The 27,339-nt window shown below is 41.6% G+C and overlaps 1 protein-coding gene across 10 annotated transcripts in view; it reads left to right on the forward strand.

The window, feature by feature from the left end:
* LOC133635229 (discs large homolog 1-like protein) overlaps window positions 1-11,554 on the forward strand; it is a 211,780-nt gene extending 200,226 nt beyond the window's left edge. For all 10 annotated transcript variants that reach the window (XM_062028164.1, XM_062028165.1, XM_062028168.1 and 7 more), the window contains 8 exons: window positions 1,445-1,508; window positions 2,302-2,317; window positions 3,375-3,425; window positions 4,033-4,134; window positions 5,328-5,500; window positions 5,574-5,683; window positions 5,777-5,868; window positions 7,601-11,554. In XM_062028164.1, the coding sequence (XP_061884148.1) occupies window positions 1,445-1,508; window positions 2,302-2,317; window positions 3,375-3,425; window positions 4,033-4,134; window positions 5,328-5,500; window positions 5,574-5,683; window positions 5,777-5,868; window positions 7,601-7,707 (715 nt within the window). In that variant the 3' untranslated portion in view covers window positions 7,708-11,554. The remainder of the gene's footprint in view (window positions 1-1,444; window positions 1,509-2,301; window positions 2,318-3,374; window positions 3,426-4,032; window positions 4,135-5,327; window positions 5,501-5,573; window positions 5,684-5,776; window positions 5,869-7,600) is intronic.
* Window positions 11,555-27,339: the final 15,785 nt, after the last annotated feature.

Consider the following 27,339-nt stretch of genomic DNA (forward strand, 5'->3'; position numbering starts at 1 on the left):
CCTGTATGGCTGTTGACCAAGTATGCATGCATTCACTTGTGTGTGTGAAAAGCCGTAGATATTATGTGACTGGGCCGGCACGCAAAGGAAGTGCCTTTAAGGTTTATTGGCGCTCTGTACTTCTCCCTACGTCCGTGTACACAGCAGTGTTTTAAAAAGTTATAAATTTTACTTTTTGAAACCGATACCGATAATTTTGAAACTGATACCGATAATTTCCGATATTATATTTTTTAAAGCATTTATCGGCCGATAATATCGGCAGTCCGATACTATCGGACATCCCTAGTGGACATACTTATTTGGACATTAAGTCAAGCTCTCAGGAGGAGGTACTCCCCCTCTGCTTCAGGCTATGAGGAAAAAACGAAAAATTTGGTATGGAAAAGTAGTATTTTCATCTAATCATGGCATGTGTAGAATAACGCTGATGTGCAACATACAGTGACATAAATGCTGTTTTTTTTTTAATGGAGAATCTAAATAGATCGGCGAGTGTGCAGGTGAACTATATAATTTTCATGAAGTCTATTTTCGACCTTGTCAAGTAAAAATAAATAACGGCAACAACGTCAAGATATATATTTAAACTGTACATTTTCAAAATAATAATTATGATACTTTGGTGTGGGTGTTGTTTCATTTGAAATCTGGGAACACCTCCAGAATCAAACATCTTGAAGACAGACTCAAAAAACTGGTTATAAAATTGACCGTGGAGCAACGTTTACACGAAAGCATATCCAATATGGACCACAAGGAAATGTTTTAAAATGAAGATTATCATAGGTCGCCTTTAAAGTTGATTTAAATCATGCAAGCAACTACTGTGGTTCATCTGATTTAAAAATATATGCAGTATACATCGTTTGAGAGCACTCGTTTGAATAAAATATATTATCATTGTGGCCTGACTGTTGCATCTTCTTCATGTATTGTGTATTTTTTCATGCCGTTATATGAGACGTATCCCTGGATCATGTATCCCTGATTAGTTGTGAAATTGGATTTGATTAATCCTGGTCTGGAGTATATGATATTAAATAGAAATACATAACTATTTTTCTTTCCATCATGTTCTATTTTTCCTGGAGAGGATGATGATTCAAAGCAAGACAAAGTTTGCGTTTTGGAAGGGAGGGGTGTGTTTTAGATGTTGGAAGTGATAGACTGGAAGTAATTCGGATGTTAAATGACAGAGACTATGATAGGAGAAAATGGAGGGACTGATGTGTTTGAGTGAATGATGGAGTGAGACAGTGGGCTTTGCATAGTGATTAAAATATACTGACCTATTGAATGAGATAATATTGTGTTGTTAAAGGCTGATTTTTAAATATTTGTATCATACTAATATAAAAAATATGATCGTACTGAGATTTCAAATAAAAGAAAGTCACAGTTGTTTCGAGTTCTCTTTTCAAACTCTACCCATTTTTTGCAGGGCAGAAAAGAAGGAGAGGTCCAGGTTAAAGACGGTCCGGGTGATAAAGCCTCAAGATAGACCAGTAAGTACCAATGTCATTATAACATCAAATATTTGGTTCAACCACCCTACTATCTATTTGGGTTGTAACACATAACGTCAAAACATTGTCTATCCATGGTGCAATCGTAGCGTATCTATTATTTAATGCTATTTTTTTAGTTTTTCATTGTGTTTTTTACTTTTGTAGCTGTATGTAGAAATAGTGCTGTTGAAGTGGTAGCTGGTTACATCAGTTCTGGGCTTTTTTTAATGTCATTTAGGTCCTTTGTGTTCTTTATTGTTTTCCTCTTGAATTCATGTGTTTTGTGTTACCTTATTTTTTTGTGGACTTTTTGTATATGCACTACAACCACATAATTCCCCACTGTGGGGTTAATAAAGTCCATTCTATTGTTATGGCATCTTAATCTCAAGTAAAATCATACTTGCGTTTGACTATCCTAATGAAAGAAAACAAGCTGTAAAGTTTGTTGTTGAGACGGCTAAAGTTTAATTTCACGGGCAAAGCAACTTGATTAAAGTGAATTTCACCCTACTTGCAATGATAAGGCATTGCACTGAGGTCTAGCACCAGCTATTGATATAACTGTCTCCATCTCTTTTTCTCACCACCTCTCTGTTTTCCTCACACTCAGCAGCTCTGCTTCGTGAAAGGCTTCTAATTAAAAAAAACACTCATTGGCACACTGCATCCCCTCTGTTTTTGTATGCATGTGTCAATGTACATATGACAGAACAATAAGTCACATGTCCCGTATTGTGATAATCCACTAACTCTTTTGTCTTTTTCTTTTCTTTCAATGTCTGTGCAGGATCAAGATGAAAAAGGTAAGTGTATGTGGTATTAGTGACCTCTGTTGGCCAGTGCGTTTACTTCAGTGACGAGAAACCCTACTTGCATAACGTGGTCTTGATTTTACCACTACTAAGCTTTTTAGTTTCGCACTCCTCCTTATGTACTCTACATGTGCAATACCAACAAAAAAAAACAACGCCCCATAAGCGATAAGTAAGGAAAACTATTTATGTTTGTGATGACTTTGTGTTCAAGTGGTGAGATGCTGACATACAGATTTTTGCAAGAAATTCAATTTATCACAATGTCCTTTCCTTTTTAGTACAATTTTGTTAGCCATCTCTTTTAAATCCAGTCATACTATAGTAAATGCTAATACATGTGCTTTGAACAGTATCAGCAAATAGAGAACATGTGTGGATGGGATGTGAGGTGTGTGTCAGCGTGTTTTGGTCTGTGTATGTGTGTGCTGTATACTTTGTGTGTGTGTGTGTGTGTGTGTGTGTGTGTGTGTGTTTGTGTGTGTGTGTGTGTGTGTGTGTGTGTGTGTGTGTGTGTGTGTGTGTGTGTGTGTGTGTGTGTGTGTGTGTGTGTGTTTGTGTGTGTGTGTGTGTGTGTGTGTGTGTGTGTGTGTGTGTGTGTGGCTGACTCTGACCTGTCTTGTCCTTCCAGAGCTGGTAACCTCTGTCACCAGCGATAATGAGAGTAGTTCCTGTAAGTCTCGACCCTTTTTCTGCGTCCTTGTTCATTTGTTCTTTGTCGTTCTTATTTTCAAACTTCAGCTTCTTGACTTTGCTTCTTGTGTGTGTGTGTGTGTGTGTGTGTGTGTGTGTGTGTGTGTGTGTGTGTGTGTGTGTGTGTGTGTGTGTGTGTGTGTGTGTGTGTGTGTGTGTGTGTGTGTGTGTGTGTGTGTGTGTGTGTTGTGTGTACCGCTCTGTGATCTGTGTGTAGAGTCGTCATACATGTGTTTCCACATGGATTTGTGTGGAACAGTGTACTAATGTGCATGTGTGGGTGTGTATGTTGAGTTCAAAACTAAGGTAAAGGATAAAAATAGTGTGTGTTCATGGCCTTTGTGTGTCCAATCAGCTGGCCAGGAGGAGACCTTCCTAACCTACCAACCAGTCATGCAACAGGAAGGTCAGTGCTCCTATTTACATTATATGAAGGCACATTTCAACTTTATTTTGAGGGTGGAAGGTGTTTTCTTTCTTTAAAATCAACTGAAAAATTAATAATACAAATAAGCATTCTGCAGCCAAACTCACAAAAGAATACTAAATATATTTTGTGTGCATCCTAAAAATGCCTTGTTAATAATTAACAGTAATGAGCTTTTAGTTACAAAGGATGGGTGGTTTTTTTTTTTTTTTTGCAACACTGTTGAAATACACTTCCAGAAAGTGTACATGGGGCCGAATTGTTCAAATGGAGGGGTATAAATGGTGGATTAATAACAAGTTTTATTTTAGCTGTGATCTGTTAAATCCAAGGTTAGGTATCTTTTCAGGATGTTGGAAAGTAATGTACTCTTATTTATATAAAACCAGTCATTTCAAGGGTTGAAAGACACATTTTAATAACATACAATAAATATGACCGTAAAAAAACACTTAGAAATTATGTCAAAGTATTGTAGAGTATTTGGTCCATCATTAAAAATCCAAATACTGTGGATGTATCTGTGGATGTATCTTTAATACAAAATAAATTGTGTTTTTGAAGGTTTTTTTCTTGTTTTTCACAGTGAATTATACACGGCCTCTTATCATCCTTGGGCCGATGAAAGATAGGGTGAATGATGACCTCATCTCTGAGTTTCCTGACAAGTTTGGCTCCTGTGTCCCACGTGAGTATCTTACCTTTAAAGTAAAGTACCACTGATAGTCACACACACACACACTAGGTGTGGTGAAATTACTCTCTGCATTCGACCCATCCCCTTGTTCCCCCCCCCCTGGGGTGTGAGGGGAGTCGCGCTCGGGAATCACTTGGTGTTAACCCCCAATTCCAACCCTTGATGCTGTGTGCCACAGAGGCAATGGGTCCCATTTTTATAGTTTTTGCTATGACTCGGCAGGGTTTAAACTCATGACCTACCGATCTCAGGGCAGACACTCTAACCACAAGGTCACTGAGCAGGCTTTAGGATGTATTTAATCGGAAACCTCAGTTGGTGACGTCTCTGCGCTGCTGACTTGTCTCCATTCAAGAAGATCCCCTGCTGGCCTCCCAATTGATTGCACCTTCACATGATGAAGTCGGGACTTGGGGTGACCACTCCGTATGCATCAGTCGGTGATGTCTCGGCGCCCCGACTTGTCCACATGCAAAAGGATCACCTGCTGGCCCCACTATGGAGTGGACTCTCACATTATTAACTGTATCCACTCGTATCCATTGCACCGGTCACCCAAGGGGGGGTTCCCCACATCTGCGGTCCCTTCCAGGGTTTCTCGTTGTTCTCATTGGGTTGAATTGTTTCTTGCCCTGATGTGGGATCTGAGCCGAGGATGTCGTTGTAGCTTGTGCAGCCCTTTGAGGCATTTGTGATTAAGGGCTATATAAGTAAACTTTGATTGATTGATAAAGATTGCACTCACATCAAATATTATTTGAGGGCAACGCCCATAAAATTTAAATGGGAGCCAATAGTATGTTTTTCTTTTGTTTAATTATTATGCAGTGGTCACTTTATTTTGTGAAAAACATTGAATGTAGCATTCCAGCAATGCCACAATTTTAAGGCATCATCTGATTGACGATAGTACCAGACAATTCTAAATTTAACAAGATAAGCTTTATAAGATTGTGTTATTGTGTTTACTTTAGTTATTATAAAATATATAGTTGCTATAAAACATTTTCACTTCACTTCTCTTATTGGATCTAGACTCAAAATCAGATCAGATCTGAAAATGGAATTGGGATCGGAGGCCAAACATGTTAATAGGGACATCCCTATTAGATATATAAAACAGTTGTTTTTGTGTGGTTAGTCAAAGAAAATGTTTTAACAAAGCCCATATGTGTGTGTACCAGACACAACTCGTCCACGTCGAAACTACGAAGTGGATGGCAGAGATTATCACTTCATGTCCTCCAGGGAGCTCATGGAACGAGAGATCCAGGAGCACAAGTTTATCGAGGCGGGACAGTATAACAACCACTTGTATGGAACCAGCATACAGTCTGTCAAAGAAGTTGCTGACAAGGTAAAACGCAAATGGACTGACAGGTATGAAAAGGGAAGAATGATCATTCTGTCCAATTCCGTGTCTCCCGCAGGGTAAACACTGTATACTGGATGTATCAGGGAATGCTATAAAACGTCTGCAGTTGGCAGGCCTCTATCCTATCGCCATCTTTATTAGGCCACGCAATGTTGAGAACATTTTGTAAGTGAAAGAAGTACACATTTAGATGGCACACATTTTAAATTAATTTAAAGGTTGTATGGAATTGACATTGTTGCTTATTTGTGTCTCTAGGGAGATGAACAAGCGTTTTAATGAAGAGCAGGCAAGGAAGTCCTATGACAGAGCAGTTAAACTGGAGCAGGAGTTCACAGAATATTTCACTGGTAAGTTCCAAGAGAGCATGAGTCACTATTATTTTATTATTCTATGCACAGAAATATGAATAAAGTGCTCAAAAAGTCAAGTCACACTGCTTGGATTTAACTACGGTAATGTAATTTCCAGACTAAAGATTGCACTGGGATATAAGCCACACCCATTAAATTCCAGAAGAAAAAACTTTTTTGCACCGTAGTATAAGCCGTTGATGTATACATTGTGAAATAAGTTATTTACACAGAAAGATTTTGTAAATGTTTATTTACAAACCTTAATTGTTTTCAAACGGTGTCTGTAACATGGTAGTAAACACAACAGAAGTCATTGTCATGGACCCACTAGCTGTGGAAGCTAGCTCTCCAGTAAGCTAAACAGACTCAATAACTCCACGATTACGTTTTGGTGAAATAACTGAGAAATTGTGAAACTGAAACAATACAAAAATAATGCCATTTTAGGTTAATAATATGATTACAGACGCCCCTAGATGTGTTAGCATATTAGCTAATCCAGTACATTGTGACAACACAATAAAATATGCATGAAAACACTCCCACAGACAGTACACATTGGACAGTTTAGTAAATAAGAATTGTTTTAGATATATTGTGAAATTTACAAACATAGCTTGCAGTAATGATTAAAAAATAATTTCGAGCTAAAACGCTATGGACGGTTTTAGTTTCAACTCCCAGCACCTGCAATGAGCAAACTCGCCAAAAAGATGGCGCCTTAGCACAAACAAAAACACACCATTTCAGTCCTCTGAGTGGGTTAAATGAAACCTATTGAACACAAAACATTATGCCAATTAGGGAAAAAAATCAATAAATTAGCCAGACCGTATAAGCCGCAGGGTTCAAAGTGTAGGAAAAAAGTAGCGGCTTATAGTCCGTAATTTAAGGTAAGCAAATAAGTAAGAGATAGATTATTTCTACATGGGTGATTATGTCTCAGCTGTTTAATACTAACTATTGTATTATGTAACCTCTCTTTTTCATCCATCCATCCTTCCATTTTCTACCGCTTATTCCCTTTGGGATCGCAGGGGGTGCTGGAGCCTATCTCAGCTACAATCGGGCGGAAGGCTGGGTACACCCTGGACAGGAAGCCACCTCATCACAGGGCCAACACAGATAGACAGACAACATTCACACTCACATTCACACACTAGGGACCATTTAGTGTTGCCAATCAACCTATCCCCGGGTGTATGTCTTTGGAGGTGGGAGGAAGCCGTAGTACCCAGAGGGAACCCACGCAGTCACGGGGAGAACATGCAAACTCCACACAGAAAGATCCCGAGGCCGGGATTGAACTCACGACTACTCAGGACCTTCGTATTGTGAGGCAGACGCACTAACCCCTCTTCCACCGTGCTGCCTCCTCTTTTTTTCAGAAGGGTCAAATTAGTGACGTGCATCATGCATAAGAGACCTGAGGAGATTACTTATTTGCTACTAAAATTTGGTTAAGAATGAAAAGTATGAATGCTTTTCTGTCTGTGATGGACTAGTGATTGTTTGTCTTTGTCCGAGGTTACCCAAGGTAGGCTCCAGCTCCTCACAAATCTGAATAGGATAAGCGGTAGAAACCAAATGTGCATAAAATCTGGACGAGCCATAGTTTGACTTACACCATTTTTTGTGATAATCATTCATCGACAAATACACACTTGAATCTAGTTCAATTAATGTGGGGATGGAAATAAGTTGTTTGTGTTTTTTTTCTCTGCAGGGTTTGTCCACGGCGTGTCTCTAGAAGAAGTATATTCGCAGGTGAAACAGATCATTGAGGAGCAGTCTGGGCCTTACATCTGGGTGCCCACGAAGGAGCGGCTCTGAGTAAACACAACTCACACTACAAGGTTGTACACAACTTTGGCAACACTATCGGCCTGTTTGTCCACTTCCTCACGCATACCTCCAGGTTCACACACACACACACAAACACAAATATTTACACAAGCACATAACGCGGGACGAGGCTGGGACTATCTGGAACTCCCGCTTTTTCAGGAGGGAGGAGCTTGTGTCTTTCCAGCAGCCCATTGGTGGATCTTCCGACAGCTCAGTTCCTTAATGTTTAAGGACGTGGTTCAAATCAAGGCGACATGTACCAGTATCTGATTTATTGATTTCATTGTTGTTCTAACTGTTGTAGTTGTTGTTGTTGTTTTCATATTTACAAAGGGTAATGCGTTCACATTATGGGTTGGTAATGATATAATTGTCACCAAGAGGCAGACTTTTGCACGCTGTAGCTTTAAGAGCATGTTTTCAGGGAGACAAAATCTTGATCTCCTTCCCTTTGTGTCTGTCTTTCTCCATGGCATTGCTCCACTTTATACTGAAATATCTGTTGGACTCTTTCTCTTTACTTGTCTCTCATATCCCACCACTTCCCTGCCAGGCTGCCTCAAAAGTTTTAATTAAATAAGAGCTGAAATCTTACAGTATGTCCTGGCATTGTGGCATGAAGGGCCTAGATAGAAAACATAGTAGTACTTTAAAAATGTAGCATCGCTATTAACACAGAACAATTATTGGCTAATGAGATTGCATTAAGCGTGTACAATATTTAGTCCTAACTTTCATGTTGGATCATGTAAGCCTAAGCTGGTTGAGTCCAAATTGTTCAGACAATAAGAGTGAGTAAGAGAATCGAGAACACAGTTCCCTGTTTAGTTTTAATGAACATTTAGGTAAATACAAGTCCGACATCCCGAGTTTACTTTACTCGGTTGAGTCTAAATCCAATTTATGCCTTTTCTCCTCTTCTTATGTGGCTATATTTATATGGACATCCTTATTCCAATATTAACCCAACTAAGGCAATTTAGTGACAATACATTGTTACAGAATACTGTACAAGTAAGGTTATACTGTTTTTTAGCCAAATCAGAATAGTCTAATCAACAGACTCATAATGATAAATTATATTATTCTGGGGATATTGAAATTGATACCATACCGTCAAAATAAGTATTGGATTTATCGATTTACATCTAAAATCTCTGATATAAGTACTGTGATACAAGCAGTGCTGCAGTGTTTTTACACGTGCAAAGATGGACAGTCAGTTAACATCTAAATGTCCTCCAATAAGCACACAACATTGGTATTTTCTTGTATTTTAGTGAATTAATTTACAAAAGTTAAACAGACTACTAAGACCTAGCAGCTACTCAACAGCTTAGCACACAATAGAACACAAACTCAACAGTTGCAATAAGTGTCCTTAAATTGGACCATATTGCAGTATGAAACACCACATTTGTCAATTTAAAGAAGTGTCCAGTAATTATAGTTGCATTTTACTTATACATACAGAGTCTTTAAGGCAGAAGCTAATTAGAAAATATCCAGTAACAATTGCAACTTACTGTGTCACAAGTTTAACTTAAAGGGGTCCTATTATATAAAACCAATTTTGTTTCCCTATTGGTACATTTTTGGTGTATTTAGGAACCCCACATGTCCCGAAACTTTGAAATCAAACCATGAAGGCATGGCGGTGATATTTATAAAACTTGTTTCAAACAAGCCGTTTGGAATTTGAGGCGATCGTGACGTATTTTGCCTTAGCAGATAGCTCCATATATGGTTGAGTCTGCAGATTTAATTCAGTTGTAGTCCAAAGTTGTAGTCACTAAGTTTCTTATTTTCTTCTTGTTGTGGAGCAGACTGGCTGGTACATGCACATGCATGCTTAAAATCCTCTGCTGTTGCCACTTCTAATAAAAAATAGTGTATGGTTCTAAGTTCTGTTTGTAGACTTCTACTATCTACAACATGGCTGACGGAGTGGAGATGCTGTCGATAGAGCTTGGCCTTAAGGAGGGCTTTGGCACGTAAATAAGACCACCCACAAGAGACGGTCAGAAAGCTGTCTTTAAAATATAATCTATGCAACAGTTTGACCAAAGAACCACCATTACATGTTATGTAGACCTCAAAGAAGTGTTTTAAATGTAGAAAAAAAATCATAATATAACCCCTTTAATAAATTATTGTGGCCGCAAGGTGTCATCAAAAATAATTATCACTCCACTTCAATTAAAGACAACATAAGTTAATTCCAGAAGGTAAATGATAAATAAGTTTATGTTTTTCATACCTACCAATGTACTAAAGTAAGTTCACTTGGTCAAACCTTTTCTAACATTCCACACTACAAAAAAATAAAAGTATGTATAAATCCTGTTGATATTGGATCTGTATCGGCCAAAATACAAAGCTCCAATATCGGTATTGTACAAGAAGTGAAAAAAGTTGTATTGAGACACCCGTGAAGTGAACTACAATCCCCAATCACGTTAAAATGTTCATATTGAGAAGAACATAAAACCTAAACCTGTCTCAAGCCTTCCGTCTCTCTTCTACACTTTTACAGCTTTACAAACTACCACCCTGACTATTAGAAGTGTCACCCTTGTAGCTTTCCTTTTAACCGCTGTTGCTCTAATGGGGGCTTGCTCTAAAAAGCATCTTAAACACAGTATCTGAGGTGTGATTTTGAATATGTAATTGGGTTCTGTAATTGGCATGCCATCCTGTTATATGGCCTTTGTAGCTATATTTCAATATCTAAAGTGGAGTTATTTACCATGTCAACTCTTACCATCCTCCTAAGAACCAGCGCCTACTGTACTGGACATTTGTGTTTTGCATTTTCCCCAAATGTGACAAAAAATAGCACCAAAAAATGTCAACTGCAGTGGATGTTGGTTCTCATGAGGATAATGATGGATGAATTATGACCTGGTTGGCTTCAGAAGGCCCAGCATGCACAAATAGCGCCTGAGACTCGCCACATGAATGACCTTTGCTCTTGTGCATAAAGCTATGGTTTGGTCACAGAGCTTCTCTCCACTAAACTTTATACTGAACATGTGTTTCACTCCACTACATGACAGCCCAAACAGTCATAGACTGCTAGTGCATACTACATATCAATCCACAGAAAAAATACTAGCCATCATGGTAACCATGAAATCCAAAGCCGTCGCCTTTTTTTTTTTTTGTAGTCTGGTGATTCATGAATACAGCTGATATTTGTTTACAAGAGAACTTCTCAGGGCATCATAGCTTATACAGCGTCCTCCAGAGAATCATCAGAAATCGTAAAAATGTGAAATCATGACCACAAATCATGTTTTGTGCAGAGAGAACTGTTACTGCAATTCTCTTGAATGCTGAGGTCATGAATGGGGTTTCTCTCAAATAGGGCGCAAGTTTGTTATATCAAAGATTGAGATGCTTTTGGAAATGCAGCCCCAGATGGACCTTGTCAGTTACCAGTTTCCCATTCCCACCCTTCGCCCTGAAGCTGACTGGAGCCCAGAAACTCACAGAGAAGCCAGTTCTGTTATCAGTATAGCTTGAAAACCTACATAATATTATTTAGTTTGCACTAGAGCTTAGATATCTCCCCTTCTGCACAAAATGTTGAGCTCACTGATATTTCTTTCCATCAATAATTGTCTCAAAGCATATGATTGGTGGAACAGAACTGGACTCTGTGTGATTCTGGCTTTGTGTTTCAGCCAGGGTGTCGTGCCACTGTCTGTTAAGCACTGATGCAAAGAATCTATTACAAAGGTGGATCTATGAATAACACATTATAATATTTATCCATGCTCTAACTGCCTATTTTGGTACAAAAATAAAGGTCTTTATTGAGATCGAATGGCTTTTGTGTTGAGTGTTTCTTATCTAAATCCAGTACTGTTTTATTTAAAACTAATGATGGTCACCCAGACATCACATAGTCATGACAACGCCCATGAAGACACATTTATTGAATTTATTGACCATTCACAGAATCAGTGCCATTTTCTTGTTATAAACTCTCAAAATAAACTTATTTTCTTCACTGTAAACCTGATAACTACTAAAAATGTATAATGTTCCATCCCAGGCAACATTTTTTGTACAAGATCCTACGGCGAAGATTTGTGACAGAACTGAAAGTACCAGGAGTGAGTATTTAGCATAGAATGAGAATAGTGGAGGAGTTCAAGTACCTAGGAGTCTTGTTCACGAGTGAGGGAAGATCGTGAGATAGACAGGCGGATTGGTGCGGCGTCTCCAGTAATGCTGACGCTGTATCGATCCATTGTGGTGAAGAAGGAGCTGAGCCGAAAGGCAAAGTTCTCAATTTACTGGTCGATCTACGTTCCCATCCTCACCTATGGTCACGAGCTTTGGGTTATGACCGAAAGGACAAGATCACGGGTACAATCGGCCGAAATGAGTTTTCTCCGCTGGGTGGCAGGGCTCTCCCTTAGAGATAGGGTGAGAAGCTCTGCCATCCATGGGGAGCTCAAAGTAAAGCCGCTGCTCCTCCACATCGAGAGGAGCCAGATGAGGTGGTTCGGGCATCTGGTCAGGATGCCACCCGAACGCCTCCCAAGGGAGGTGTTTAGGCCACGGGGAAGACCCAGGACACGTTGGGAAGACTCTGTCTCCCGGCTGGCCTGGGAACGCCTCGGGATCCACCTGGAAGAGCTGGACGAAGTGGCTGGGGAGAGGAAAGTCTGGGCTTCCCTGCTTAGGCTGCTGCCCCCGCGACCCGACCTCGAATAAGCGGAAGAAGATGGATGGATGAATGGATGGATGGATGAGCAAATACATGAAATACAGCCACATTGCATGTATACTAATAACAAGTTGACACCATACAAAATATTGGGATTTAAATATGAACAAATAACGTTTAAAAAAATGTGGGTAACAGGACTGTGCTGAGATCTAATAGGAGAACTGCATCCAAGCGTCTTTTCATGTCGTTCTGGCCATTTTCGGGTCCTAAATGGCTGTCAGAGTATACCTACTCAGACTTCTTCTGTCAAGGTGAGATACACAATTTGTGATGTAGAATAGACTTACAGGGAGCAAAAAAGCAAAGAAAAAGTAGACCACGGCACTAAATGATGTAAACATAGGGACACACAGGTAGCTGATCACGGCGCCGCTATAAATAGTTTGTCTGCGTTAGCGCTTATGATAACAATATCACTGTGGAGGGGGCGTGGTGCACGTGTTCCCTGCGGGCAGGGCATGTGCGGGAGCCGGCTGTGAAGCAGCAGACTGGTGAGTGGATATCTCAGCTGGAACGAGTTATCTAATCACCTGTCTCTTTATTAGCAGCGTCGGAGACCATGAGGGGGAGTGAGGCAGAGAGTGACAGCGGGCGAGACGGCCAACAAGGAAAAGACCAAACTGCTGAAAGGCCTACTGAAATGATTTTTTTTTATTTAAACGGGAATAGCAGATCCATTCTATGTGTCATACTTGATCATTTCGCGATATTGCCATATTTTTGCTGAAAGGATTTAGTAGAGAAAATCAACGATCAAGTTCGCAACTTTTGCTCGCTGATAAAAAAAAGCCTTGCCTGTACCGGAAGTAGCGTGACGTCACAGGAGGTAATATTCCTCACAATTTTCCTTTGTTTACAATGGAGCGAGAGAGATTCGGAGCGACAAAGCGACGATTACCCCATTAATTTGAGCGAGGATGAAAGATTCGTAGATGAGGAACGTTACAGTGAAGGACTAGAGAGGCAGTGATGGACGTATCTTTTTTCGCTCTGACCGTAACTTAGGTACAAGCTGGCTCATTGGATTCCACACTCTCCTTTTTCTATTGTGGATCACGGATTTGTATTTTAAACCACCTCGGATACTATATCCTCTTGAAAATGAGAGTCGAGCACGCGAAATGGACATTTAAAGTGACTTTTATCTCCACGACAATACATCGGTGACACACTTAGCTACTGAGCAACGTGATAGCATCGTTCTCAAATGAAGATAGAAACAAAAGAAATAAACACCTGACTGGAAGGATAGACAGAAGGTCAACAATACTATTAAACCATGTACATGTAACTACACGGTTACATCAACAGCCGTGCTCACCTGCGTTCCAGCGATCGACGGCGCGACGAAGGACACCCATCATCGACGAACCTCTGTAGCATGAGCTAACTTGATAGCATCTGTCTCAAATGCAGATAGAAACAAAATAAATAAATCCCTGACTGGAAGGATAGACAGAAGATCAACAATACTATAAAACAGACCTGGGCATTCTGCGGCCCGCGGGCCACATCCGGCCCTTTGTGCGTCCCTGTCCGGCCCGCGTGAGGCCAATCATAAATTACAAAATACATTTAAAAAAGTATCTATGTCGAGTGTGCAATACAACGGTGCTGCTTTTCTTTTGAAAAGCGTTATTTGTATTACTTCCGTGTGGACGTATGCGCGTGCATGATTGTGAGTGAATGTGAACAGCTGCAATCACAAATTACAAAATAAAGTTGAAAAAACATCTATGTCGTGCGCGCATACAACTGTGCTGCTTTTATTTTGAAAAGTGTTATTTATGGGCGTATGTCCGTGTGTAACCTGTGAGTGAAGGTGCACAGCGACAAGTGATGCACGGTTTACACCCGAGACGCTAAAAAGTGAAAAGTTGATGACGAATGGCGTGTTTTCAACAAGACATGGACTGCCAAGCAACGTTCCCTCTAAGGTGCGCGCCTGCGCAATTGCGCACTGCTCAAGCGTCCTCTGCGCACAGCAAATACATGCCGCGCACCAAATCAAATCCCATCTGAATTCTAAACAAAATAAACACAGTTATTATGTGTAATTTTGCAATGCAACTCTGAGTGACAGTGACAACAAGCGGCTCTTACGGTGTTCGTCAACACCGTTCAATTATTGTAACGTCTCTATCGAGATGCTTCGAGGCCAAAAATTATATCGATCACTTTATTGAGCAAAACTGTTTATATTCGGCCATAACCACACCAAAAACATGAGTAAAACACTCCTATCTCGAAAAACTAGTCATTTTCTGCCGTACAAATCAGGCCAAAACCAACTTGTTATCTGTCACCAACACGCATATCACTAAGCCACTGGTGCGTTTATGGCCACACAAAAAGTCGGACAACTCAAGCACCACACAAAGTTACACTATGACTCCTCAGTCATACGTTTGCTTATTTTACTGTCATTTATTATTAATGTTAATTTATTTATATTAATCATGGAATGCTGTTACTAGAGAAAGTTACAGGAATGCACACTTCATCCTATGCTTACATTTCATTGTGCAACATGAGGATGTTTAAGGGGAACTAAATGTGATCTCTGAAAGGGTACAAATGATTTCCAAAGCAATGCTTTTGGTATAAAGTTAAGTTAGGTTAAATGAAAGTATTATTATTATTATTATTATTTATCTTACGGTATATTTATAATTTATTTTTATTTATTTATTTTTAATTTATAAATTTAATTGAAATATTGTCGATGTGGCCCTCCAGCAGTGCTCGAGTTGCTCATGCGGCCCCCGGTAAAAATTAATTGCCCACCCCTGCTATAAAACCATGTACATGTAACTACACGGTTAAAAATTCTCAGCCTGGTAAGGATTAACAATGCTGTTGCTAATGACGCTAAGGCTAATTTAGCAACTTAGCAACCGGACCTCACAGAACTATGGTAAAAACATTAGCGCTCCACCTACGCCAGCCAGCCCTCATCTTCCCATCAACAGCCGTGCTCACCTGCGTTCCAGCGATCGACGGCGCGACGAAGGACTTCATCCGTGGGTTTGGCGGCTAGGCGTCTGCTAAGTAAGTAGTCCTTGTTGTGTTGCTGTAAGTATTGTAGTTAGCGGCTAATACACCGATCGATCCCACCTACAACGTTCTTCTTTGCAGCCTCCATTGTTCATTAAACAAATTGCAAAAGATTCACCAACACAGATGTCCAGAATACTGTGGAATTTTGTCGAAGAAAACAAGAGGTTTTTGTATCGGGTCCGATGGGGTCCATCCACTTCCGTGGATTTTATGACGTCACGCGCATAAGCCATATCCAAAGGAGTTTTTCAACCGGAAGTGTAGCGGGAAATTTAAAATTGCACTTTATAAGTTAACCCGGCCGTATTGGCATGTGTTTCAATGTTAAGATTTCATCATTGATATATAAACTATCAGACTGCGTGGTCGGTAGTAGTGGGTTTCAGTAGGCCTTGAAGAGCATCATACTTGCCAACCCTCCCGAATGTTCCGGGAGACTCCCGAATTTCAGTGCCGCTCCCGAAAATCTCCCGATTTCCAGCCGGACAACTATATTGGGGGCTATTATATATGTCTCCGTTATCCATAGGTTTATCTATAACCCATAAAGTAGGCAGGCACGGAGCTATTTCTCAGTGTGTGTTTATTCCAGCCGGCACGTTAATACACTGACACACAACATCCGGATTCCCATCATGCATTGCTTCAAAACTACGGCAAGTTGTAATATCCAAAGTTTCCAGCCGGACAAACAATATTGGCTTAAAGGCACTGCCTTTAGCGTCCTCTCACCTGAAAAGGAGACTATTATATATGTCTCCGTTATCCATACACATATATAAGGTATTATATTAGGTTTATCTATAACCCATAACACGGTGGCCGAATGGATATAGTCACTCATGAACGGTCAGAGAAGCACAAGGCGGCGGCAACGCAGTATTATGGGCCACCTTGCAAGCAACATCCCGTTCTCATTTGCGGATGTTTTCAACAAATCCGTGAAGGATGTTTTCCCGGATTCAGAGATCGCTCGCCAGTACTCAAATGGCAGAACAAAAGCTACTCAAATAGTGAAAGGTAAGTGTTATTTTTTTAAAGTAAGCAGCAAGTACAGTACAGTTACAACTGTGTTTTCATTACTGTTTACTGTACTATATATACAAACCCCGTTTCCATATGAGTTGGGAAATTGTGTTAGATGTAAATATAAACAGAATACAATGATTTGCAAATCCTTTTCAACCCATATTCAATTGAATGCACTACAAAGACAATATATTTGATGTTCAAACTCATAAACTTTCTTTTTTTTTTGCAAATAATAAACAACTTAGAATTTCATGGCTGCAACACGTGCCAAAGTAGTTGGGAAAGGGCATGTTCACCACTGTGTTACATGGCCTTTCCTTTTAAGAACACTCAGTAAACGTTTGGGAACTGAGGAGACACATTTTTTAAGATTCTTAGGTGGAATTCTTTCCCATTCTTGTTTGATGTACAGCTTAAGTTGTTCAACAGTCCGGGGGTCTCCGTTGTGGTATTTTAGGCTTCATAATGCGCCACACATTTTCAATGGGAGACAGGTCTGGACTACAGGCAGGCCAGTCTAGTACCCGCGCTCTTTTACTATGAAGCCACGTTAATGTAACACGTGGCTTGGCATTGTCTTGCTAAAATAAGCAGGGGCGTCCATGGTAACGTTGCTTGGATGGCAACATATGTTGCTCCAAAACCTGTATGTACCTTTCAGCATTAATGGTGCCTTCACACTTACCCATGTCTTGGGCACTATGTCTTGGGCACTAATACACCCCCATACCATCACAGATGCTGGCTTTTCAACTTTGCGCCTATAACAATCCGGATGGTTCTTTTCCTCTTTGGTCCGGAGGACAGGACGTCCACAGTTTCCAAAAACAATTTGAACAGAACGCTTTTCCACTTTGTATCAGTCCATCTTAGATGAGCTCAGGCCCAGCGAAGCCGACGGCGTTTCTGGGTGTTGTTGATAAACGGTTTTCGCCTTGCATAGGAGAGTTTTAACTTGCACTTACAGATGTAGCAACCAACTGTAGTTACTGACAGTGGGTTTCTGAAGTGTTCCTGAGCCCATTGGTGATATCCTTTACACACTGATGTCGCTTGTTGATGCAGTACAGCCTGAGGGAACGAAGGTCACAGGCTTAGTTGCTTACGTGCAGTGATTTCTCCAGATTCTCTGAACCCTTTGATGATATTACGGACAGTAGATGGTGAAATCCCTAAATTCCTTGCAATAGCTGGTTGAGAAAGGTTTTTCTTAAACTGTTCAACAATTTGCTCACGCATTTGATGACAAAGTGGTGACCCTCGCCCCATCCTTGTTTGTGAATGATTGAGCATTTCATGGAATCTACTTTTATACCCAATCATGGCACCCACCTGTTCCCAATGTGCCTGTTCACCTGTGGGATGTTCCAAATAAGTGTTTGATGAGCATTCCTCAACTTTATTGCCACCTTTCCCAACTTCTTTGTCACGTGTTGCTGGCATCAAATTCTAAAGTTAAAAAAAAAAAATGTATATCAGTTTGAACATCAAATATGTGGTCTTTGTAGCATATTCAACTGAATATGGGTTGCAAATCATTGTATTCCGTCTATATTTACATCTAACACAATTTCCCAACTCATATGGAAACGGGGTTTATATATATATATATATATATATATATATATATATATATATATATATATATATATATATATATATATATATATATATATATATATATATATATATATATATATAAGAAATACTTTAATTTTAGTGAATTCTAGCTATAAATATACTCCTCCAATATAACCTCCAAAACCCTCAAAATCTAGACTCCAAACATCCCAGAACAAGCTAGTCAGGTTACTTTTAGACCTCCACCCCAGATCACACCTCACTCCAACCACTTCTCCAAAATGGGCTGACTCAGGGTGGAGGACAGAGTAAAACAACTTGCACTGAGCCTAGTCTATAAAATCCGCTGCACCTCCCTGATACCGAAGTACATGTCAAACTACTTCCATAAATGACCGCCATAACCACAACACCAGGGGGAGCTCCACAAACCACGTTAAACCCAGATTCCGATCTAACAATGATCGGAAGATCCTTCTATGCCACATCAATATGGAATGCACTCCCAACAGGTGTAAAAGAAAGTGCATTTCTATCCTCCTTCAAAACCGCACTAAAACAACACCTCCAGGCAACTTCAACCCTTGACTAACACCCTCCCCCCTCCACATCCCACCTCCCCGGATTGTAAGTAACCAAATGTAAAAAATCAAATGTATTTCTAATGTATATACTTGTTCTTATGCTATCTGAACTCATTATGTTCTCTGCACGCTGAACATACACTACCAAGTCAGACCTACACTGTTTCAATGTCCATTTATCTGATGATGCAATTGTTGATGACTGAAGTGCTGATATCAACCAAACCCTCCTCATCCCACCCACCGGATTGTAAATAATGTAAATAATTCAATGTATATACTCTTGATGATTAACTTGTTTGATGACTGTATTATGATGATATTATATATTCAATCAATCAATCAATGTTTATTTATATAGCCCTAAATCACAAGTGTCTCAAAGGGCTGTACAAGCCACAACGACATCCTCGGTACAGAGCCCACATACGGGCAAGGAAAACTCACCCCAGTGGGACGTCAATGTGAATGACTATGAGAAACCTTGGAGAGGACCGCATATGTGGGTAACCTCCCCCCCCCCCCTCTAGGGGAGACCGAAAGCAATGGATGTCGAGTGGGTCTGACATTTGACATCTTTTTTGACATTTGACATTTGACATTTGACATCTGATATTTGTACCATGAATTAATTTACGTGGACCCCGACTTAAACAAATTGAAAAACTTATTCGGGTGTTACCATTTAGTGGTCAACTGTACGGAATATGTACTGAACTGTGCAATCTACTAATAAGTTTCAATCAATCAATCAATCAATCAATTGTCACTCTGCCAACGGAGGGTGTGACTGTGCATTGTTGGTCCTTGAAGAACCCAGAGCTAAGAAGAACATTACAATCACTAATACATAGTTAATATTCAAGTCAAGAAATGTAAATGGAGTATTGTTGATGGTTTTTGAATGGTTATTTATTGGATTTTATGGGTGAAATAGTGGAGCTCCCATTGGCTCTGTTGTAAGTGGACTTTTATTTACATGTATTTTATTTACTAATTCTTGAAGCTCATCGAGAGAATGCCAAGAGTGTGCAAAGCCGTCATCAGAGCAAAGAGCGGCTATTTTGAACGAACTGGAATATAAATCATGTTTTCAGTTATTTCACTTTTTTTGTGAAGTACATTTATAGTTTCGATGCCTTCAGTGACAATCTACAATGTAAATAGTCATGAAAATAAAGAAAACGTATTGAATGAGGTGTGTCCAAACTTTTGGCCTGTACTGTATATATTAATATGTCAATACATGGGAAACTAGAATGACACTGATTTGGTGGAAAACCCCAGATAATAAACTTTAACACAGTTATTATGTTGCACATTGAATAAAACGCTGAGCAAACAGTTGGGCTTTGGCTGAGTACAGTAAGTGTTTATTATGAGTGTGTTGCTGTAGCTAGACTTACCATTATCCACGAATAAACGTCATATGGCGCTTAACATTGTGTTGTGAAATTCCCCACAAAGTTTTTATGAGAAGAGTCAGCCATGTACTTGAGGAATACAATACAGAGTGATAAGGAAATTTGATTCATGCAAACACGTTACAGCTTCAAAGGTCATCTTCTAATCTCACTCAACTCATTGAAAGGTGTCAAATCCAATGTCCAAACGTTTACTGTATGCCCTTAAGGTCAGGTGACTTACAGTATGTTCCTTTGACAACCTTTATTTAACTAGATAAGAAACCAATTGAGATCAATATCTTTTTCCACAAGGGTGACCTGGCCAAGAGGTCAACAGCACAGAGCAGTTTCAGAAAAGTCACACGTTAAGACATACATTTTAAAATGTATAAAAGGGAAATGTAAAACAATTAATCAATCAATCAAAGTTTATTTATATAGCCCTTAATCACAAGTATCTCAAAGGCTGCACAACCCACAACAACATCCTCGGCTCAGATCCCACATCCCACAATTAAGATGTACACCTTTTAAAAATACTGGCACTCAGTAAAGCATACAAATTGTTACAAAGTAAGAGCTGTTTTTTCTTTGTAACAAGGCACACGAGTATGGAGGCCTTAAACCTAAAAGCGTTATAAATGATAGTCAGCCAATGCGTGCACTCAATGAAGATAAGTCTGATTTCATATACAGTTGAGAGTGGCGGGTGAGACTACGACAGCTAGTAACAAATATATGTACTGAATAGTGTTGTCCCGATACCAATATTTTGTTACCGGTACCAAATGTATTTCGATACTTTTCGGTACTTTTCTGAATGAAGGGCCCCACAAAAAATTGCATTATTGGCTTTATTTTAACAGAAAATCTTAGGGTACATTAAACATATGTTTCTTATTGCAAGTTTGTCCTTAAATAAAATAGTGAACATACAAGACAACTTGTCTTTTAGTAGTAAGTAAGCAAACAAAGGCTCCTAATTTAGCTTCTGACGTATGCAATAACATATTGTGTCATTTATCATTCTATTATTTTGTCAAAATAATGAGGGACAACTGGTAAAAAATTAATTATTAATTTACTTGTTCATTTACTGTTAATATCTGCTTACTTTCTCTTTTAATATGTTCTATCTACACTTCTGTTAAAATGTAATAATCACTTCCTCTTCTGTTGTTTGGATACTTTACATTAGTTTTGGATGATACCACAAATTTGGGTATCAATCAGATACCAAGTAGTAACAGGATCATACAATGGTCATAATTTAAGTCCTCATGTGTCCAGGGACCTATTTCCTGAGTTTATAAACATAATATACATTTTTTAAAAACGAAATAAGATTTTGTGATGCTAAAAATATCGATGTAGTATCGACTAGATACGCTCCTGTACTCCTGTATCATTACAGTGGATGTCAGGTGTAGATCCACCCATGGCGTTTGTTTACATTTTGACGCCGGTGAGCTACGGTGTGTAGTGAAGCATGTTTAACCATTCCTCGTCCTGCAGGGATGATACTTGTTAGAAACATACTTTATTTGTCACCATGGAGGCGAGGATTAGTGATTTAGAAGTAGCTAAAACACTGCGGACTGGGGCTGGATGTTAGCTGCTAGCTAGCTAGCCATGTCTTAAAGCACCTCTTCCTGAGGGCGTTTCAGTGTTATAACTTCACCTTTATCATTAGTTTTTAAGCCAAAATGCGTCCATTCTCTCTTTTCTGTCTACACACTGTGTCTGTTTGTAAGTACCGGTACTCCGTGATTGTGCGCTACCGAACATGCTTGTCTGCTCATAAACTAGACGACAACGGGGGGCGAGGGGTTCCGGTACTTTTTAGAGGCGGTATAGTACCGAATATGATTCATTAGTATTGCGGTACTATACAAATACCATACAACCCTTGTGCTAAATGTAAAACAGTGTCCAAGGACTGGAGGCATTTAAATGAAGCACTAAAATAAAGTACCTCTCCATAACCAATTACGGGCAAGATAGTCGCTGTCACCAATTTCTTTCTGACGAGAGAAGCAGTTTTTATTTCTAAAAAAGAAACCAAGTTTTACCCTAGGCTTAGACACCAAGTTGTTAATATGGGCTTTAAATGAAAGCTCCTGATCAAAATATAACCCAAGTATTTGTAATTCAAAACCTGCTTTATATGGTTTCCTTTTGATGTTAAAATATTTGGAATGTTTTCTGGTAGCACCCTTGAATGAGAGAAAACCATGAGCTTGCTTTTATCTGTATTTAAAACCAATTTATATCGAATAAGGCAGCCTGGATAACATCAAAACCAGCTTGTTAAAACTCAGAAGCCTGATTGATGGAGGTTGAACAGCAATAAATAATGGTGTCGTCTGCATAAAAATGGTACATTGCATTTGACAACTGATTGCAAAGAGTATTTATGTAGATACAAAATAAAAAGGGCCCCAGCACTGAGCCTTGCGGAACTCCTTCGGTAATGTCCAGTAATGAAGAGGTAGTCCCAGCCACCTGTTCACATTGGGCCCCATTCAGCAACCGTTCTTAAGAACAAATTTTGTTCTTAGGCCCACTTAGGAAGTTTTTAAGGAGATTTTTGTTTTCACCAATGTTTTCTTATCTGGGATTTGTTCGTAGGTAAGAACAAAATCTACAAGTGCTAGAGCACTCGGGTGGCCTATTTGTTGTTAAGTGTGACAAGTTCCCTTACTTCTACTGTCTAATGTTAAATTAATATCATAGATAGATATATATAGATGTATATATAGATAGATATTGATATATATAGAGAGATATAGATAGATAGATATAAATATAGAGATATGGAGATAGATAGATAGATAGATAGATAGATAGAGATCCATCTCTATCTATCTAGATAAGACAGACAGACATACAGCAAAATGAGCAATATATTGATATTTCAAAATACCGTGTGCGTCCTGACGGACCAGAACCATAATCACTCATGGTTTCAATTAACATTCATGCCCAAAACATTCAGCAACAATTAATTGCTCGTTTCTAATTTTGTTTCATTTGATTAAAGATACATAAACGAAGCATTTAGAAAAACAATCAGGTTTCAGAACATGTTTTATTGTCTCATGTTTTCATTCAGGTCTGTCAAAACCACCAGCGACAGTGAATCTGAAATTAAAATTAATCCATTTAATGACCTTTATTTGGGATATTTCAATCATGATATATGGACCACCAGAACTACACATAGCCTACATGACATGAAGGGAAACCATAAAGGCCTATAGCCTATTAATTTTATGCGTGGGCGTGCGTCAAATATCTGACAAAGCAAATAAAAAAATAGCAGCTCACCATCAGGTTCTGAGATAGGGGGAGACGGAGCAGAATGCTGAAGCTGAGATGGTGCCTGTCACGGTCGCGGTGGTTTGTATTGGTAAATCGCTGTCCAAATGTTCTACGCCTGCGACACAGCAGACTCTCCAATTAGGGCTCCAATCCTCTCATCCTGCTCTGAAATGTCCAGATATATTAGACCCTGTCCACCTGATTGATTGAAAATTGTATTAGTGTATGAGTGTAGGCAGAGAAACGACGGAGATTTATTCCTCTTTGGAGAGCCAAGTCACATTCCGTTTATTTTCAGAGAGAACAACAACAACTCCAAACCTGTCGCACAGGTAATTACGTCAGCACCACAGAGGTGTGTCTCAACACTTCAAAGTAAAAGCACCTATGCACCTATGCAAGTAAACATGGGCTAGAACGCAGTGAATTATAACCGTAATAATTAATAAGTGTCCTGTGTGTGTATATCCACCACACACGTCCCCCCAGAATTCACAAGAACTGGCCCAGTGAAACGACCAGGGACCCGAATGACCCGCCCAAAGCGATTCCGAAGCTCCTGGGCAGGCGGAGGGGGGTGAAGCGGGAGGGTGACAGCCGGCTGCTGACGGCGAGCAGACGTCGGTTGGCAGTGTGGGGGTCGACCGCGACGTGGTGCCTGAGCCACCTCAACTGAACGGCCCAAATCCAGGTGGGCTGGCTTCAGCCGGTCCACTGAGACGCGATCCAGTCTGCCCCCAATGTCAATGACAAATGTCTTATCCCCAGCCTCCACAACCCGATAAGGACCGTCGTATGGTGGTTGCAAGGGCCCCCTATGGGCATCGTGGCGGATGAACACATACCCCGCTGCTCGCAGGTCAGGGGGAATGTGCACCTGGGGCAAGCAGTGGTGCGAGGTCGGGACTGGTAGGAAGGTACGGGCAGTGTCCATGAGGCTACGCCGCTGGTCAGAAGCAGACCAGGGGACTGTAGTGCGGGGTATAAATTCACCTGGGACTCTGAGGGTCTGGCCATAAACTAACTCCGCTGAGGAAGACAGGAGGTCCTCCTTAGGCGCAGTTCTAATCCCCAGCATCACCCACGGGAGCTTGTCGACCCAGCCGTCGTCTGTGAGAGAAGCCTTAAGGGCGGCCTTCATGTCCCTGTGAAAACGTTCACACATGCCGTTTGCTTGAGGGTGGTATGCTGTAGTGCGGTGGAGTGAGACACCCAACTGACAGGCAACAGTATTCCAGAGCTCGGAAGTAAACTGGGGGCCACGATCAGACGAAAGGTCAGATGGGGCACCATACCGGGCGACCCAGGTACCAATGAAGGCCCGGGCCACATCAGCTGATGTCGTTGCCGACAGTGGGACAACCTCCGGCCAACGGGTGGTCCGGTCCACCATAGTCAGAAGGTGAGTAAATCCCCTGGAGGGAGGAAGGGGTCCCACCAGGTCAACGTTGACGTGGTCAAAACGCCTTTCGGGAACTGCAAACTGCTCCAACGGGGCCTTAACATGGCGATGGATCTTAGCGCGTTGGCATGCCACACAGGTCCTGACCCAGTCGCGAATGTCCTTCTTGAGGCCATGCCAGACAAACTTTGCTGCCACGAGACGCTGTGACGGCTTGCTGCCTGGGTGCGAGAGGCCATGTATGGCGTCGAAAACTTGCCGTCTCCAGACCTGCGGCACCACAGGACGGGGCAGGTCCAGAGATACGTCGCAGAGCAGCGTTGTGCCGGCATCGCCGAACGGGACGTCCGCCAACTGGAGGCCAGTGACCGCTGTTCTGTATGCCTGAATGTCGGGGTCCGAAACTTGGTCCACAGCCATTCGGGCATAGTCTATTCCAAGGTGGACAGCACCAATGACCACACGGGAGAGGCAGTCAGCCACGGGATTGTCTTTTCCTGACACATGTTTAATGTCCGTGGTAAATTCAGAAATAAAAGCTAGGTGGCGCTGTTGCCTGGCAGACCATGGTTCCGACACCTTGGCCATGGCGAAGGTCAAAGGTTTGTGATCCACAAAGGCAGTGAACGGACGGGCTTCCAGCAGGAAACGGAAATGACGGATGGCTAAATACAGGGCGAGGAGTTCACGGTCAAAAGTGCTATATTTCTGCTCACTGGACCTAAGTTGGCGGCTGAAAAAAGCGAGAGGTTGCCAAACACTATTGACCAACTGCTGGAGAACAGCACCAACAGCATAGTCTGAGGCGTCCGTGGTCAGAGCAACAGGGGCGTCAGGCACCGGGTGAGCCAGCATAGTTGCGTCCGCGAGTGCATCCTTTGTAGCAGAGAAAGCTGCCAACATGTCCGTGGACCAAGAAAGGGCATGCTTAGAAGTTTTTTTACCCTTGAGAGCGCTGTATAGGGGGCGCATAAGGTCGGCAGCCCGAGGCACAAAACGGTGGTAAAAATTGACCATGCCGCAGAACTCTTGTAGAGCCTTGACAGTGTGAGGCTGCGGAAGCCCCAACACTGCCTCCACCTTTGACGGCAGAGGAATCGCCCCTGCTGTAGTGATGTGGTGGCCCAGGAAATCCATGGAAGACAGTCCAAACTGGCATTTCGCTGGGTTGATGATCAAGCCGTGCTGCTGGAGACGACTGAAGAGAAGACGCAGGTGTGATAGGTGCTCTGCCTCAGACGTGCTGGCCACTAGGATATCGTCCAGGTAGACAAAAACGAATGACAAGTCACGCAGCACCGTGTCCATCAATCGCTGAAAGGTTTGGGCAGCATTTTTTAGTCCGAATGGCATCCGTAGAAACTCAAAAAGCCCGAATGGGGTAATCACCGCTGTTTTGGGAATGTCCTGAGGGTGAACTGGTACCTGGTGATAGCCCCGGACGAGGTCCACTTTAGAAAAAATAGACGCACCCGCCAGGTGGGCAGAAAAGTCATGGATGTGTGGAATAGGGTACCGGTCCGGCGTAGTAACAGCATTAAGGCGTCGGTAGTCGCCGCACGGGCGCCAACCACCATTGGGCTTTGGCACCAGGTGAAGGGGGGAGGCCCAGGGACTGTTCGACCGGCGGACGATGCCAAGGCGTTCCATGGCGTCGAACTCAGCTCTTGCGATACTGAGCTTGTGTGGGTCAAGGCGCCGGGCTTTGGCGTGCACAGGCGGGCCATTGGTGGAGATGTAGTGCAACACACCATGTTTGGCGGAGGCGGAGGAGAAGGTAGGTGCGGTGATGTCTGAGAACTCCTTGAGGAGGTGAGAAAAGTCATCAGCGGGCGAGAGGGCACTGGACAGCTTCGTCGGGGCAGTGTCACTGTGTTCACAGGGAAATGAGCCGAATGTTTCAGCATGGACGATTCGGCGGTTCCTCACATCCACTAGAAGCTTGTTGGCAAAAAAGAAATCAGCACCCAACAGGGGAGTGGACACCTTTGCTGACACAAAATCCCAGGTAAAACGCTGACCAGCAAAACTCACTGTCACAGTGCGTGTGCCAAAGGTGTGGATTGTGCTGCCATTTGCGGCCAGAAGGGGGGGGCCACACGGCCCTGCGCGAATGTCTGTGGCTGATGCTGGCAGCGCACTCATATGGGCACCTGTGTCACAAAGAAAGTGACGACCGGAGAGGGAGTCAGTAATAAACAGCAAGCCGCTGGTACGGCCGTCACCCACGGCTGCTAATAGGTGGCGGCCGGTGCGTTTCCCGACGCACTGAATGTACAGGGGGGAAGGCATTTCTTGGCTTTGTTGCCAAACTTGGCGTGGTAGAAACACAATCCTCCTGACTGCTTTGCACGTCGGGGCACAGTAGTGGTGGCAGAGATGGAGTATGGCTGGTGCATATGGTCATCACTGGTGGCAGTAGACGTGGAAGGGGGCGTGGCTGCAAAACATTTCTTCCCAGCTGAGAAAAATTTGTCCGCC

The sequence above is a fragment of the Entelurus aequoreus genome, linkage group LG19 (assembly GCF_033978785.1).
Source record: "Entelurus aequoreus isolate RoL-2023_Sb linkage group LG19, RoL_Eaeq_v1.1, whole genome shotgun sequence".
Lineage (NCBI taxonomy): Eukaryota > Metazoa > Chordata > Actinopteri > Syngnathiformes > Syngnathidae > Entelurus > Entelurus aequoreus.